The sequence below is a fragment of the Rissa tridactyla genome, chromosome 1, assembly GCF_028500815.1.
Source record: "Rissa tridactyla isolate bRisTri1 chromosome 1, bRisTri1.patW.cur.20221130, whole genome shotgun sequence".
Taxonomy (NCBI): Eukaryota; Metazoa; Chordata; class Aves; order Charadriiformes; family Laridae; genus Rissa; species Rissa tridactyla.
In genome coordinates, this window is record NC_071466.1 from 84660661 (window position 1) to 84677974 (window position 17314).

General features: G+C 41.9%; 2 protein-coding genes across 4 annotated transcripts in view; both read left to right on the plus strand.

Annotated features, from left to right (window-relative positions):
* Positions 1-460: 460 nt before the first annotated feature.
* RAB9A (RAB9A, member RAS oncogene family) overlaps positions 461-17314 on the plus strand; it is a 37952-nt gene continuing 21098 nt past the window's right edge. Inside the window, exon 1 of the mRNA XM_054196347.1 lies at positions 461-597. The gene's annotated coding sequence lies outside the window, so the exon portion shown is untranslated. The remainder of the gene's footprint in view (positions 598-17314) is intronic.
* On the plus strand, positions 464-14843 carry TCEANC (transcription elongation factor A N-terminal and central domain containing). Of its 3 annotated transcripts, XM_054196167.1 has the most exons (3): positions 513-597; positions 1201-1364; positions 13532-14843. In XM_054196167.1, the coding sequence occupies exons 2-3, from the start codon at positions 1238-1240 to the stop codon at positions 14620-14622; spliced, it is 1218 nt and encodes a 405-aa protein (XP_054052142.1). In that variant the 5' UTR covers positions 513-597; positions 1201-1237; the 3' UTR covers positions 14623-14843. The 3 variants fall into 3 exon arrangements, with proteins under 3 accessions (XP_054052151.1, XP_054052142.1, XP_054052161.1); XM_054196176.1 differs by lacking the exon at positions 1201-1364 and having other exon boundaries at positions 464-597; XM_054196186.1 differs by lacking the exons at positions 513-597; positions 1201-1364 and adding an exon at positions 653-925.

A 17314-nucleotide genomic window follows, 5' to 3' on the forward strand; every position in this document is an offset into this window, starting at 1 on the left:
TCAAGGAGCTTTCCCCGCTTTCCCCAGCAGAGCGTTCCCAAAGCCCCGCTGGCCAGGCCTATGTCCAGCTCCCGCTCCATCAGCATGCCGGCCAGGCACCGGGGGAAGGCTGTGCCCAGCACAGGTGCCGCTTCACCCCACACTATGTCAGAAACACACCAATGCCCAAAACGGGCAGCCTCAATGGAAGCCACGCCATCACACCAGGGGTTGCTTAGGAAAGCAAGTTATTTCCACAGCAGGTGCTTTCTCCGGGGTGCTTTTAGCCCTGCAGTGGCCCTGGGGGGCAGCACAGGAGCTCACGCTGAATGTGCCCCCTCATCTTTCCACCCCCATGGCCGTCTGCCAACGGGAGACGCGGTTTCTCTGCCCGGGGGCGGCCTCCCGCCCACCACGGGAACAAGGGGGCCTGCCCACAGCCTGAGGCAAGTGTCCGCCTCGGCTCCGGGCGCTCTGGCGCCGCCGGGCCTCATCGAGCGCCGCGGGCCGGGCACAGCGCGCAGCCGCCCGCGCGTTCGCTCGCAAAGATGGCGGCGGCGCGGCTCGGCGCGGAGCAGGAAGCGGGAGGGAGGCGCCATGTTGAGTCCCGCTGCGGAGGTAACGGCACTTGCCCCGCTGCCGGGGTTATGCCGGGGGGAGGTAGTAACACTGTGTGTATCGCCAAAGGGCAGTGGGAGGGAGGCGCGCAGCTCTCCCCTCCTCCTCAGTGATGCCGGGGAGACGCTCCTCCGTGTCCTGGCGCCGGGGGTGAGGTCAGGAGAGGGGGCGGTGAGCGAGCGGTGTGGGGGGCTCCCCGCAGCGACGTGAAATGGCGCCCCGCGGCCGGCAGGACCCCCAGTGCTAGGGCCGGCTCGGGCCTCGGGGACCGGAGGGGAACAAGAGCAGCGGTGAAAGCTCCCTGAGGAGCGTGGGGGGACGTTGGCCGGTGCGTCCGTCTTGTTTCTCGTTCTGCCTTGGGGGTGCCACAGGTCTGAGGAGGGGCGACGCTTCGCCCCTAAGCGATAATACAGCAGCGGGTCAGACTTAAGCTAGGTGGGTCTGAGGATGTGTGGGAGGAACAGGCCTGAGGGGGTTTTCATGAAGGATTTGGAGAACAAACAGAGTTAGCGTACCCGTGGCATCGCTGGAGGGGCATTTTGGAGCACGACTGTGTGAACTGGCCCACCCGTTTCGTGGGAGCGATTGCTGGCTGATTTGCAGGCCGATCTCCACCTAGTTTCTGGGGCCAGCGTGTGAGATGCAGGTTACGGTGGTGTTGGTCAGCTGCTGGCATCCTGAGGCCGGCTCCAAACATCTTCCAGACAAACTGTCATCTGCGGCGGGCTTCCACGTCAGGCAAACCTCGGCTGCTGTCAGACAAATAGGTACGGCTGGGCTGCTTCTCCCAGCTGTTGTAATTACCCTGATGATTTATATCATAAGCGGCTGTAATTCCCACTCGCAGGAGAGGCTGACCTTGAAAATTGCAGGATGGATATCTGTGATGGTAGTATTATGGGAATTTTTATGTATTTATCCTATTGGTCTCCATGCCACATCGAGGTTTTGAGATAAGTCAAACGCTGGCGTAAATATCGAAAGGAATTAGAGAGTTTACACTTTTCAATGTAGTATTTTTTTAATAATTAAATATATAAAACTTCATTTCACGTATATTTCACGTCTTATTTCCGCCTGTATGTCAGCTGTCATGAACAAGACTCTTAAAGGATTAGATGAGGTGTAGTTTCATATTTAAGTAATTTAAGTATTCATGTTTTAGCAGAAGGAATTTTAGCAGACACGAGCAATATCTTATAGATAGCCTTTGATTTGATACGCTTTCTCTGTAGAGGGATTAGGAACATATGTGCTCTTCTGCATACAAAGGATGTATTTTTAAAGGGAAAAAGTTATATCACTTTTTCAGTGGAAAAACCTGTAAAAGAATGATAAAGCAATATATAAGTATGTCCCGGACAATGGAATGACAAATAGAAGTAGTATTGAGCTGAGGCTTAACCAGGAACTGAACATTAGAGCAATAAAAAGGCAGTGTTCATCTGACAAATGATCAAAAACTCACAAAAGTTCATAAAACATGATTTTATTACTTACATGTTCCATTTTTATATTAATTTGTCAGCATAATTTGCTAGTAAAAGACAGTGCAGACTGAACATTTGGTTTTGCTTCTTGTGTGCTAGAGTTGAAGTTTTTGCTACCTCTGTATGAATAAGAATAATCTTTAAAGCTATTTTGTCAAGGAAATGCATTCAAGAGAAAGAATTGTTCGTTCTTCTCCAAAGTGATTCGTATTTTGCTTCTAAAGTATTATGTGAAAAAACATACTTTGAATAGATATGTCTTAAGTACATTTTTACTTGTTGATTTAGGCTCCTGTCAGCAAGCCAGTCTGTTTTGTTGGACTTCTGTGACAATGTAGAAGCTTACTGAAAGGAGGATAATAATAAATTCTTTTTGTTTTAAAATCTGTTGCTGATGGAAAAATATGAATATTAGGAAAAGGAGCAATCGTTTCACAAAGTGCCAATAAAATAATTTCACACAGTGTAGTTTTGATTGGGTACTAAGGTAGGTGATGTTATAGGAATGGTATTAGCATTTTCTGCTTGTCCCAGGTTAAGCTTTGCTCTTCGTGACGGAGCCATGTTGGGAAAATGCCAGATGTATTTCTAGCAAGCTTGGGGTTTTTGTGCAGATAATAAGCTGTACTCTTTAGTTTGCAAAAGACTGTTAATTTATAATCACAAAAAATATTGTATGATTTGTGAAAAATTGTGTGTAGCCCCCCCAAAAGCCTGAACCCCTTGATAAACTTCACTCTAGTGGGTCAGCTTAATTAGTGCAAAATACGTGTGTCACAATCTGTGTCCTTACCATAGCAATGTAGCATTGATTCATGTATGAATCATCTGCTTAAATTTCATTCAAAACTCTTCTTTTCCGATGTGATTTGTCACTTGTGGCCAAAATGGTAATTCGTGTTTGAAAATGTGCACCCATGTGTCAGAAGCCTGACTTTTGATCTGCTGGAAGCTCCAGCTAGTACCTCATACTGGCAAGTAGTGGCAAGTGTCAGAGAAAAGGTATTCCTGTGCCAGCTTTGATAAGGCTTTGTCATAAAAACTTGGAAAAAACAGACAGCCCCATGGAAAATTTGTGCGACTGAACTTGAAAGTGTGATTTTTGAATGGAGTTAGTTAATACTGAAAAATCATCTGGTTGTAGATTAGAGAAACTGTGTTAAGTGTTTCTTTATGTGAAATGGTGCCAATTTTAAAGCAAATAGAAGCATGTGTTATTTATACATAATTTCAAATGAAACTGTTGATGAAAAATTGATCTGAACTGTCTATGCATTTTATTATTGCCTCATTGAATCATAATGTATTAGAATGTATTGTGAATCTGTATAGCTATCCTATTGTGGAAGAGATTAGCTAATACCTCCACTTGATAGTTGCACTCTGTAGCTTGTTAAAACTAATTTTTTCTTTTTTTTTTTTTTTAAAGCTTAGAAGTATTTTATTAAAAAGGTCAACCACATAAATAGAAATAAACATTTTTAAATCACTGGAATAATGGATTACATGTAACATTTTCAGGGTTTAAGGTGTTTGTCCAGCTCAGATAACCAGTCAGTTCAGTAGAAAAGTACACATGGGTAAGGCAGACAAGATACTGGAAAAGCTGAAATATCTTCCAGTGAGAATCCGTTTAATTCTAGACTAAATTATTAAAAGAAACAGTTAGCACGGTAACATCTCTGCTGGGCTGGGATGTGTGTGTCTACTGTAACATCAGCTGGAGGTTCTAGAACTCCAAATAGCTGTAGCTGTTCAATTCTTTAAGAATTTTTTCAGCTACTTTTTGCTGTGAGACAATTTAGAAGGGTTATTCGTTTGGTGCAGCTGTAATGTTTTGAGTCTCTTCCTGAGCTCCATCTTGTATACTGAGGTCAAATGAAGCCAGTGGCTAAGCAGTCTGGTAAGGGCAACAGCTTTTCCTATCTCATTAAATCCATGCATGTTTGTTTGATCTTATTAGAAAAATGTGCTGACAGCTCTACTTTGGGGTTGATCCCTGAGGCTGGATAACCTCATTATGCAGTCTATTGATTTTTTTTTTTCTAATTATTTTTTTAAAGGAAATAAGAATTCTATTTTAATTAAAAATGGGGGTTCTAGGAGAAGCAACTCCAAATCAGGATTAAAAATTTGCCCCGTAAATAGCCTATGGTGTGCATCCTCACACGAATGCAGCGTACTCTGATCTCTCTCCCCTGCAAACTCCCTCTCCTGGGAAGAAAGCTGTGGGAGAATGGTTCCAGTGAGGGAAGCATAGGGTAGAGACCGTATAGCTCCAGACTAGTTAAAAGTGCTGTAGTTCAAGCAGTCACTGATGTAAAATAAAATACACAGAACAAAGCTATTGCTCTATCAGACTACTTTCCATTATACACAAACTCTTATCACAGATGTTGTCCTGGAAAATTTCTTGAAACAATGTTTTACATAGTATTCTTACTTAATTTTCCTTTTCTTGTTCACTCCGGCTCTGTTCTTTTGTGTGCAGAAGAATAAAAGATGATTTTGCTTGTGGCACTACAGCGATAGCGTTCTGCAAATGAAGTAGAGATTTTTGGGGAATGGTTTTACAATAATCCTGAGCTCACGTACTCTGCTGCTGTTGGATCTTTGACCAAGAGGTGACTCTCTTGGTCAGTGAGGTGTCAGTGCTCATGGACAGCTGGCAATAGGACTGTTTTATTTTTCTCAGTTATGATTGTATTAACTTAGCCTTATTCACGTGGCTATTCTTCAAAGATGAATTTCTGTATAGTTCAGAAATTTATAGGGGTGGGAGGCAGTCCTGCTGAGAGGCAGGAAGAGCTCTGATTTTTGCCAAGATGGAATAAAAGCCCTGGAAAATGATTTCTTGGTGGTGTCTTTGATATCCACTCTCCCACTGTAGATAGGATGAAGGAATGTTTTTGGGTCTGGAGGCTGGCTGTGAGAATTCTCTGATTTCCTCTTAGGCTCTGAGTTTAAAATAGCAGTTGATCATTTTCATTGTCTATATGGAATTTAGGTTGCCCGAAGCGAGAATCTGGTGTTTCCAGGACTGTGGTATGCACCGTCTCTGCTGTAGCATTAACCACGGTTTTGGCAGAAAACTGATTACACTATTAGGAGTACTTGGTTTCTGATCTTTATCTTGGCTATAGTCTGGATTTTCTTCTGATTACATAGAATTCCTTGGAGAAGAAAAATCATCTACATCTGAGGTTGGGATGAAGGAGAAGACGACTGGTGTTCAGCCTTCTCTACCCTTCCAAGACATTCATCCACACTTAGTTGAATGCATTCTGAGTTTATCTTGGCTTATCAGTGGGAGTTAGCTGCGCTAAGGCAAAATAGGCTATGGCTTTGACCACATAAGGCGTATAGCAGAGACAAGGCATTTAACCCAAAAAGGTTTTGGAGAAGGCAGTCTTTTTCCCAGGGGCTGACTTTGCTTGCAGTTGGCAGCAGTTATCCCAGGCTGGGATTTTTGTTTGTTGGTTTGTTTTCTCATACTTAGTCATTTTACTGTTTATAAAAAGTTCTGATTCAACTTGGTATTATTACAGGATGACCATATTTTAAACTTGAGGTACCTGATCTTTTTTCCATAGGAGCAAATTGACTTACAAGACTTTTACTGATCATCATCATTTATTCTTGTATACACAAGTGACTTGGTACGCTGTGCAGTCAGTGTGAGAGCTCCCAATGATTTGGCAAGACAGTACCTCATCAGCACAGTATTACAGAGTCTCATTGTAAATACAAATCAATCTTTACCTTGTAACCTTTAATAGACACTTGGAATTCAAATAGACACTTGGAATTCAAGTGGACATTCTCATGCATTGCTGAAGTTAAGCAGGATGGAAATGCCTTGTTTAGTTAGAATCATAGAATGGTTCGGGTTGGAAGGGACCTTAAAGATCATCTCGTTCCAACCCCCCTGCCATGGGCAGGGACACCTCCCACTAGACCAGGCTGCTCAAAGCCCCATCCAGCCTGGCCTTGAACACTTCCAGGGATGGGCCATCCACAACCTCCCTGGGCAACCTGTTCCAGTGCCTCACCACCATCACAGTAAAGAATTTCTTCCTAATATCCAATCTAAATTTACCATCCTATAGTTTGAAACCGTTACTCCTTGTCCTATCATTACACTCCCTGATAAAGAGTCCCTCCCCATCCTTCCTGTAAGCCCCCTTTAGGTACTAGAAGGCTGCTATAACATCTCCCCAGAGCCTTCTCTTCTCCAGGTTGTAGTTGTAGGGAGGGATCACAGAATCACAGAATGGTAGGGGTTGGAAGGGACCTCTGGAGATCATCTAGTCCAACCCCCCTGCCAGAGCAGGGTCACCCAGAGCAGGTTACACAGGAACGTGTCCAGGCGGGTTTGGAATGTCTCCAGAGACGGAGACTCCACCACCTCTCCGGGCAGCCTGTGCCAGTGCTCTGCCACCCTCAAAGTAAAGAAGTTCCTCCTCATGTTTCGGTGGAACTTCCTATGCTCAAGTTTGTGCCCGTTATCTCTTGTCCTGTCACTGGGCGCCACTGAAAAGAGCCTGGCGCCATCCTCCTGACACCCACCCTTTAAGTATTTACAAGCATCGATAAGATCCCCCCCGCAGTCATCTCTTTTCCAGACTGAAGAGACCCAAATCCCTCAGCTTTTCTTCCTAGAAGAGATGTTCCAGTCCCCTCATCATTCTTGTAGCCCTTTGCTATACCCTCTCCAGCAGTTCCCTGTCCTTCTTGAACCAGGGAGCCCAGAACTGGACACAGTACTCCAGATGTGGCCTCACCAAGGCAGAGTAGAGGGGGAGGATGACCTCCCTCGACCTGCTGGCCACACTCTTCTTGATGCACCCCAGGATGCTATTGGCCTTCTTGGCCACAAGGGCACATTGCTCGCCCATGGCCATCCTGTTGTCCACCAGGACTCCCAGGTCTCTTTCCACCGAGATGCTCTCCAGCAGGTCAGCCCCCAACCTGTACTGGTGCATGGGGTTATTCCTCCCCCGAGGCAGCACCCTACACTTGCCCTTGTTGAATTTCATAAGGTTCCTCTCTGCCCAGATCTCCGGCCTGTCCAGGTCTCTCTGTATGGTGGCACAGCCTTCTGGTGTGTCAGCCACCCCCCCCCCCAGCTTTGTGTCATCAGCAAACTTGCTGAGGGTGCACTCTATCCCCTCATCCAGGTCATTGATGAGTATATTGAAGAGGACTGGACCCAGTACTGACCCCTGGGGAGCACCACTCGTCACTGACCTCCAACTGGACTCTGTGCCCCTAAAATGAGGGGATGAGGATGTTTATTTTGTACTACACTAAACTGTGACACTATCATTTGTACTTTTGCTCTTGCATCTCTACAATAACAAAAATGCATGATACATTTCATAACTTAAGAAAAAAAAATCCTTTTTCGTAGATTTCTTACCTCTTGGAACAGCAGAACAGTGTTGACTGAGTACAATTCAGTTAATTTTACAACTCTTTGTTCAGCAGCATTTCCCAAATAGCATTAAATCAGGTCAAAACATGGTCAAATTCCAAATTAAAAAATTTTGAATGAAAGAACAACGTACAGGACAATGACTGCTTAAGGGATGCACCCTTTCCCTCCTGTCTGTATCCCAGCACCTTTGGACTTACAGGGGTTGTTTTTTTGCCAAATTTTGGCAGATAGGTACTCTAAAAATGTGACGTTTTCTAAAGGTCATAGGGAAATAGTTTTATCTTTTTTCTTAACAGGCTGGAATACCTCATTATGCATCATTATGCACATTTCACAAGAGTCAATGGGTTTGCTATGTCACAGCTCCCTCAAGTGGTAAAACAATTTCCCATTTGGAGTTGCAGCTTGGTTTCTGTGAAACACTTGCTTTCTCTTCAGAAAGTTATGAGGCTTCCCCAACTTCCTCTTTGCTCTTTTTTTTTTTTTTTTTCTCCCCCGGCCCTTCCCCCCCCCCCCCCCAAATGTTTAACATTATGAGAAAAGCTGCTTAGGGCTGTGGGGTTATCAGAGAAGTAGAGCTGTGGGTTAACGGGTTGTGATCGTGATCTTTGTTCTGCAGCTGACCTGTTGAACCAGCTTGGGCAGGTTGTTTGTCCCTGTAAGCCTTGCTTCTGTCATCTGAGATCTAGAGAGAATGATAAATATTTGTAGGGTACCTGGAGTACTTTTAATGCCTACTTATTCTTTCTAAAAGTAACTCCTGTTTCAATCAATGATTTCGCTTATCTGGCATAGCAGAAAACTGAAAAACCCTTTGTCAGTCGGATATCTGGCAGCTGTCTCAGGTATCGCAGACTTCCACTGTTCTTTCTACAAAGTAACAAAATAAAGCGTACTCATACCTGGTGGTTTTGCCATCATTCCACAAACAGCAAATCCCTGATTTACAGCAGAAACATCGGATTTCAAAGGAATAGGAACCTGAGCAGGAAAGAACTCAGGCTTGCTATAGTTAGGTTCCCAGTGGACTTTGCCTAGAAAATATACTCCAGTATTACCACTGCATCAGTAATTCCGTATTTCTCGCTTTAAGGACATGAAAAACATGTTTTGTACAGTTGTCTGAGGAAATCCAGTCGATATGAAATGCTACGCAGGATTCACAGTATTAAAGAATAGCTCTGCCTCATCCTTTGAAGGAAGTCAGCAGTAGTAAAATGAACCATTTCTTAGCCTTACATGTTCTTTCTAAGTTCAGGAATCTCCATTTAATTTCTGAGCCTGTAAAATAATGGTCTCTGTCAGCCTTGGTGATAAATCCAGTCCTTGCTTGATTTAAGGGCCACAAATGCAAAACAACTTGCACCTGTTGAGGAAAGCATTCCCGTAGAAGTGATTTTTTTTTGACTTAAATGTGCACCTTGTCTGTAGTAATTTCTTTGCATGTCCATAGTCCTTAGTACTAAAACCCGCATACTTTACACTAAATCTTGAGAATTCAAGAAGTTATCTTGCATTTGGATAAGTATATTCTATGGTATGTGTAGCATAATACATATATACATAGGTACAAGGTCTGTTAGGTGGTTCAATTTCCAAAATTATTTTAAAATCATTGTTCATGTTTTGGTGTCCGTATTATGTATTCAGTTTGTTTATTTAACTGCTGCCATAACATTTATGTACTTGAATTTAATGTTGCATAAACTTGAAAAAGTCAATGCATGACTAAGACAACCTTGAAATTTCTAATAACGTAATTTATTGCCTTAGCGCATGCATGGAGAAAGTCCTAAGGTAGAATGTATATATGTATACACAATCATGATTGGATTAAATAACCTTTTTCTATATCTGGTAGAGGGTTAAAAAAAAATAAAACAGGTTGTCTTAGGTCTGCCTATTAGAAAAAAAGCATTTTAGTGTGGGGTGATGAGTTAGCAGATGTCAGCTTCTTCTCAGCAGCTGTAGGTGTCCAGTAAGTGTAAGGTAAGTCACTGTGAGCGTGTCGCAGAATGGCTGTGTTCTCGCTGCAGATGCCAACGCGTGGCCTCCAGCTCCCCTCAGAGGCTTTGTGTTAGTCACCCCAGCTGTCAATGCCTACTCATAGCTATGGAGCTGAAAGAGTCTTTTTCAGCCATATAATTTCTTGTGTGAGATTCACCACAGAAACAGGCATGTCTTCACCTTGCCACGCTGGTGGGCTGCCTAGGGTCAGGTGGGTAACCATGAGCAGGGACCACTACCATAAAGCAGACGAAATCCACAAACTTTATGCACCATTTCTTATTTATGCACCATTTTTTACATATGGATCCTCAGTCTGCTGTATTAGAGATGAAACTTTCTGGAAAGCCTATTCTTCAATGAAAGATCAACCTCACCTTTGTTGCAGGGTAAAAGTATATTTGTGGACAAATTATCAGCAGAGCACCTTGTCCATAGTAATTTCTTTGCATGTCCATAGTCCTTAGTACTAAAACCTGCATACTTTACACTAAATCTTGAGAATTCAAGAAGTCATCTTGCATTTGGATAAGTATATTTTATGGTACGTGTAGTATAATACAATACATGCATAGATAGGTACAAGAACTGAAGAAAATGACATTTGAAGCGGAGTATGTTGGAAGGAGCAGAACTGATTCTAAGGCATAGAGCAATCATACCAGTTGAGCGTATAACTGTGTCACCAACTGTGCCCTAGATTACATGAAAAAAACAGTAAATGCCAGCAGGTCATAATTTTCTAATGTCAGCTGCTTGGTGTTTAGCAGACGGGAAGCCATCCTGCTGTAGTGATGGCCGCCTACATAAGAAAACACCTCTTTGTACTCTCACAGCATCTGTGTTCCTGCAGCAGAGCAGATGCCAGGGTGCAATTATGTGAGCTGATTTTCAGTGTAACAATGTGTAAGAGTTCAGCTTCTGTATTTGAAAAATGCATTCTGTTTCTCTGATTCTGAAACTTCTTGAGTGGTAAATCAGTTTCTGTGATAGCCATTATTGAGGTTTTTCAGGACTTCAAAATGTCAGACAAGAATGAGCTGTTTAAATAGAGATTAAGTGAATGCAAAGATCATTCACTGTGGAGGTCAGGTTGGTTTTGTGGTTCAGGATGATAGAAACAGGTGAAGGTTTATGCTCTTGCGCGCTCTCTCTCTGTCCTTTTGTTTTATGGAGCTCTGAGGCCATACCTAAAATTTGAACTTATTTCTGTCATGCAGAAAACAAATCAGCTGGGCTGGCGGTCACAGAAAGCGACAGAGCGTGCAAATTACCCAGCTGTATCATTTGTCCCTTCTCTCCCCCATTCTCAGGAGATTTCATCATGGAAACAGGGATGGTGCAAGAAATCTGCTTATGAGTTGCTTTAAACGTTGACACATGCACCTTGTAGCAGTCTCTATCAGGCAGATTACATTTTCCAGAGCAGAATCAGGATGTGTGCAACTTCAGACAAAACACTGGTTTTGTGCCCAAATTTAGAAGACTAACTCCTAAGAAAAGAGGAACAGTTAATACTCACAGCACACCATTCATTTCTGCATTCTACATTTAATTCTCCATTTCAGCAAACAGGACAATAGTGTGTGTAAACTCTTTTTGTGTGTAAGTTTGCACATAGCAACACACTGACCATTTTTTGGTCAAAGGGCTTGATAAGGAGGAATCAAAAAGAAATATTTCTCAAATCATGAGACTTTGCATTCTGAAATCCCCTTCTTTCTTTTCATTTAATGCATCAGAATAAATGGGAGCATACTTTAATAATACTACGGCTGTAAGAAAATAGGTACTTTTCAGGATATCAAGGGATGTGTCTTAAGAATTTCCAAAAATAGCAGTTAGGGGTTTGTGGATGTCACTGTTTTGAAACTGTTACGCAGGCGTCACTCTTTTTGAGTTGCCCTGCCTTGATAGGCAAACTGTAACGTGATGCCAGAGCTCGCAAGCGAAAGGGCAGTGGTGGGGACCTCAGTTAAAAGTTTACTAGTCTGACTTGCTTCTCTGTTAGCAGCTACAGAGAGAAACTTTTGGAAGAGACATAACATGTGATCTCTTGCGTAGCAAGTGAAAGGTTGAGGGTCATATAGGAACCAGGGTGGCATTTTGGGCTTAAGATCCACTAAGTTAGGTCAGGCTCACTTACTTAAACTTGCTGCAGAGTAACCCCAAACCTTCGCTTTGCAGCTGCCAATAAAATGTGTTCGGTTACTGTTCAGTAATTGAAGAAATCCCTAATATCAAGTTATGGTGACATATAAAAGTTCCTTAAAAGGCCTGAAAACTCTGACATCTCCACCAGGTACTTGAAAAAGTCATTTTGGTCAGTGGTTTTGGTCAGATACCATGTCCACATTAGCTGGTTAATTTTATTCTTTTGAAGTAATAAAGGCTTGAGGAAAAAGTCTGAAATGAAAAAAACAATTCACAGGTTATCTCATCTGTCAGGTATAGAAGCCTATATTAACTAAAACAATGTGAGTGTGCAAGTTTTCTTAAACTTTCTAACTTCGTATGTTTTATGGGTGATTCTTAATGCATATATCTAATTTGTGGCAAAACCAAACAAGCTTTTGAAAAACATAGCTGTGCTACACATTGCTCCCTACTCCAAATTAGTCTTCTAATGCCAAAACCCATGTATTTGATTTTAACTAAAGGGTTTGTTATGAGAAACCAAGTGGAAACTTGCAGATTTTACTAAAAACAAAACCACAGATAGCCAGACATCTCAGCACTTATTATAAGGATTTGTGCAATAAAATCTTGGTAAATTAGGGTATAGCTGCAGGAATGACTGGTTTTAAAAAAAAAAACAAAACCAACCAAACACACAACCACCAAAAGAAGCAACTTGTACTGAGTTCGTTTGTAGTCAGATGCTTGAAAACTGTGAAAAATGGAAAAAGAGCTTTAAATACAGGCTCCCAAAAGCTGAGACATAAGTCGGTTTTTCTGAGGAGGGTTATTTTGTATATGCTTTCCGGAAAGTTGACAGCAATGATCTCCCTGGGTTTGGAGTCTTGCAGTAAACTTCCATGTCATTGCAACTTTCAGACTAAATTGCCTTTGGAGATTATTGTGAAGCTATTACAGAATTTATTCAACAGTATGAGATCATTCTGTTATTCAAATACCTGTTACAGCAGAAGGTCCCAGACACTTACATTTCTGAGATCGAAAAATAAACTGATTTTCCGAAAACAGCATTCTTACTAAATTCAATTTGTTGACACTAATACTTTAAAAACCCTACTAATATTTTTATTGTTTTTCTGTATGTGTGAGGAGGTGGAGATACATTGCCTATAAAGCCTCCTTTTTATTTTTTGGAAAGCGTATTGTTTGATAACAGTGTCTAGATTTTAAATATCAGCGGGTGATCATCTGGTGGTTTTGGTGAAAAATGCTGAATTTCAGAACTTCTTGATTCTCGGTAGCCCAGCTGTACTAGAGTCTCCTAATGCACAAACACTGCAAAGTCGACCTGTAATCTCATACAGCAGGGCGGTTGTGTACTTACCTACTTTCTCTTGTAGTAGCTGAGAATCTCCCTGTGAACTTCCGTTGTGTTGTGCATGTGTAGAAAAACAAGTGTGGCAAACATTTTTATTATGCTAGCAGTGTCTTTGTTAGTGTGGTTTTTGACAAGATACTGTGCTTTTCTTAAAAATTAGTGTCATGCCCTGCTTTTAAAATTGTTAACCCTACCCCAGCAGAAGGCCCTGTGGGCTCTCCTTTCTGCCAGTATTTTCCTTGCATGAGTTAGACTAGCATGCCTGCTTGCATTTTTCCAGGACCCAGGCCCCTCTTCATTTTGCACTTGTTCCGCTAACTCTACTGTACACCATTTCAAGAAAAAGCTGGCAAAACCAGTGATGTATACAAATAAAATAGGGTAATACAACATAAAATAAAAATAGAACCTTATGAGAATATGCAGAAAATGGATTAATGTCATAACTGCAATAGACGATAAACATGTTTTCACTTTCAGGTTTAAAAATGTCTGACCAGAAAAATATTGTGCACAGAGCCCATTGTATTGAAAAGCTACTGTCTGAGAACAATTTCCAAGATATTGAGGATCATCTTAAAGAACTTGAAGATGTTGATATGACTATAGAATATCTTCAGGGGACAGAAGTTGCCAAGGCTGTATATAGAGTACTCAAGAGCTGCCCTTCTGCAGAATTGAAAAAGAGAGCAAAGCAGTTATTATCAAGGTGGAAAGGACTTTACAAGAATAACTGTGTTCACTCAATAGGAGTTAAAAAGTCAATTTCTGTGTATGCAAAAGAGGAAACTGAACATCTCAGTGTGGTTCCTACAGAGCAGTCACTATCTGAAGGACCATGTCAGCAGGAAGCATTAGAAGCTACTAGTTCTAAAATTTTGGTCCCATTGCAAACTGTTAAAAATTTGAAATGTAGCAACACAGAAGGCAGCATGAATCAGCTTTCTGCTTTTGAGGAGCAACACACTGATAATGAAGGTTCTAAATCTCTTGTTAAGGAAGGAAGTCTGCAGCAGGATCCAATGAGAGCTCTGAGGTGTAAATGTACGGATCTTCTTTGTAAAGCATTGACTGGTTCTGCCAAAGATGAGGAAGAATCTGATAAATGGCTAGAGCTAGCTAAAGAAATCGAAGAACACATTTTTGCTCTTCATGCTAAAAGTGACAGAAAGTATAAAAATTGCATCAGAAGCAAAATCTCTAACCTGAAGAACCCTAAAAGTTGCCACTTAAAAGACAACCTTCTTTCGGGGGCGTTGAGTCCAAAGGCTTTTGCTGAGATGACAGTGATGGAAATGGCCAGCGATGAACTGAAACAGCTCAGGGCTCTGTACACAGAATCATCTGTTCTGGAACATCAGCTTCCACAAGTTATTAATGGGACACAGACAAACAAAATAAAGTGTAAGCGCTGTGAAAAATTTGATTGCACTGTCACTATGATCGCCAGAGGAACTCTCTTTCTTCCAGGTTGGGTGCGAAACACAAATCCAGATGAACAAATGTTGACTTACGTTATTTGTAATGAATGTGGAGAACAGTGGTATCACAGCAGATGGATTTGTTTGTAACGCTAGCCCTCTTTAGGGGGCTAGATCCGAGAAGGTATCTCTGTTGAAACTGTGCAATTTAAAATTTTGTATTAATATTATGTAGATACTGCCACTAAAAAGTGCAAAATCAGTTTTAAAAAATTGCTAAGTTATTTCTGAAGATTACTTGAATAAATCTATGTGTTTTTAAGTAATGTCAATATTTAAAGAAATAAAAGAAAAAATGGAAAAAATAATAACGCTGTGTCTGAGAGAGGAATATTCACTAGTAAATCCATTAAAAATATTCCAAGTGATGCAGGTTTTTTTCCCCAAGGTACTGAGTACTTGGAATTTTTGTTATCTTCAGCAGCAGCTCTCTCAGAGAACATAAGTTTTGTTTACAGTAAACAAACTGTTTCCAAAACTGTAGTTTACATACTTGCGTGCATTGCAAAATGTTCAGCATGGGCTCACTCCTTAATTAAATCACTTTTTGCAAGTAAATGTTAGGTTATTAATTTGGTTTGAGAGGTAATGTCAAGAAGGAAAAAATGAATGAATTATAGAGTGTAAAAGGGGGAGAAGGCAGCTTGCAAATGAAAGCAAAAATGAAATTCTGTTTTAACTTTTTATAGCTATGGGGAGGAAAATATGACTTGCAACAATCTACCAGTTTGCAGTTCACATTTACAATGTAAGATGGTGTGCCCTGCGACTCTTAAGAAATTAATGTAAGATTAGAAAATGGTTTATTTCAGAAAGTTATGCAAATACATTACTAAACTTCTCTTTATTCAATAAATAAAGGTGTTAAGTTAATGGGAGTTAATCACTTTCTGAATAGATAACCTCTCTTGAACTTGGACATCTGTCCTGAACTGAGCAAAATAGTATTTTTATGTAGTGCACATTACCCAGAAAAAATGAATAGAAGGAAATCAAATAGCTAAAGTTTTTATACATGTTTTTGTTCCAGAGTCAACAGCATTCCCACTGGCTGCATACTAGAAGCACTCGTTTATCAAAAAATATCACTGTAGCATTCTTCTCACTCAAGTATTAGCCCTGGTTGGTTTTTTTTTTTCAGGAAAAGTTAAAATTGCTTCAAAATTGGCTATCTGAATACTTCGAATGGAGTGTATATCAGAAGTCAGGGAGATGTTTCTTTTCTGAACTGGGAGAACCACCCCAGTCCAGGTATCTTTCACAGCTGTCTGTTGATCTATAGAAGACTACGTTCATACTGCGTGTCCCTATTTTGATTTCTTTGCTGTTTTTGAGTTACTGTAAATGTTTGAATGAGAGGGAATGGGTCTTGCATTGAGTCCTCATTTTCTGAGCATGTGAGCCTGTCAGCTCACGGACCTAAGGAAATGCAGTGAAGATTAAGTCTGCCCTGCCTGAGACGTTAGGTTCTTGCAGCAAAGCAGTAGTACTGTTTGGAAACATAAACTTCATAATGAGTTTCCTCATTGGACTACGGAGGAGATGGTGAAATAGGTCAATAAATTGCCAAAAGTCATGCGTTAGGCACAGAGGAAAGTGTTTTCTTTCACCCTATTGTATAAACACAATAAAACTGCGTACTTGGCGTTGGTGGAGATCTCTTACAAATGCACAACAGGCATTTTGTAGTTCAAGGCTAAAATGCATCGGCTGAGCACAGAAACCTGGTGAGTATTTGCTGGGGGAATTAAAGACAGTTCCTGCTCCCATCTAGTCCTAACACAGCTGGGGCTGGTCAGCTGCTCTGGGCTAAGGCACTGCCCTGGAGCTCCATGGCCTGTCAGAGAAAGGAGTTGGGGGCGTGAGATGAGAAAACAGCTGTTGGTGAACTAAAAGCCAGCCAGGACTGAAAATAAAATGGAAGACAGGCCTTTATCTGTATATGGTGAAAACAGTGTGTAACCTGATGTTACAGAAAGGCACTATTACTCTATTGGGGAAAAAAAAAATGAAGAAAAATCGTTTCCATTCTGTGAAGTTTCATAGAATCATAGAATGTGTTGGGCTGGAAGGGACACTTAAAGGACATCTAGTCCAACCCCCCTGCATGTAAGCGGGGACATCTTTAACTACATCAGATTGCTCAGAGCCTCATCCAGCCTGGCCTTGAATGTCTCCAGGGGTGGGGCCTCCACCACCTCTCTGGGCAACCTGTTCCAGTGTCTCACCACCCTCATTGTAAAGAACTTCTTCCTAATGTCTAATCTAAACCTACCCTGCTCTAGTTTATAACCATTGACCCTCGTCCTATCGCTACACGCCCTTGCAAACAGCCCCTCCACAGCTTTCCTGTAGGCCCCCTTCAGGTACCGGAAGGCTGCTACAAGGTCTCCCCAGAGCCTTCTCTTCTCCAGGCCGAACAACCCCAACTCTCTCAGCTGGTCCTCATAGGAGAGGTGCTCCAGCCCTCTGATCATCTTTATGGCCCTCCTCTGGACCCACTCCAACAGGTCCATGTCCTTTTTGTGCTGAGGGTTCCAGAGCTGGACACAGTACTCCAGGTGGGGTCTCACCAGAGCAGAGTAGAGGGGCAGAATCACCTCTCTGGATCTGCTGGCCACGCTTCTTTGGATGCAGCCCAGGATGTGATTGCCCTCTGAGCTGCAAGCACACATTGTTGGCTCATGTCTAGCTTTTCATCCACTGGTTAACTTTCAGTGGTGTGATTTACTGTGGCATTACCTAGACTTTTGTCATGTGAAAATGTGTGTTTTAGTGGAAT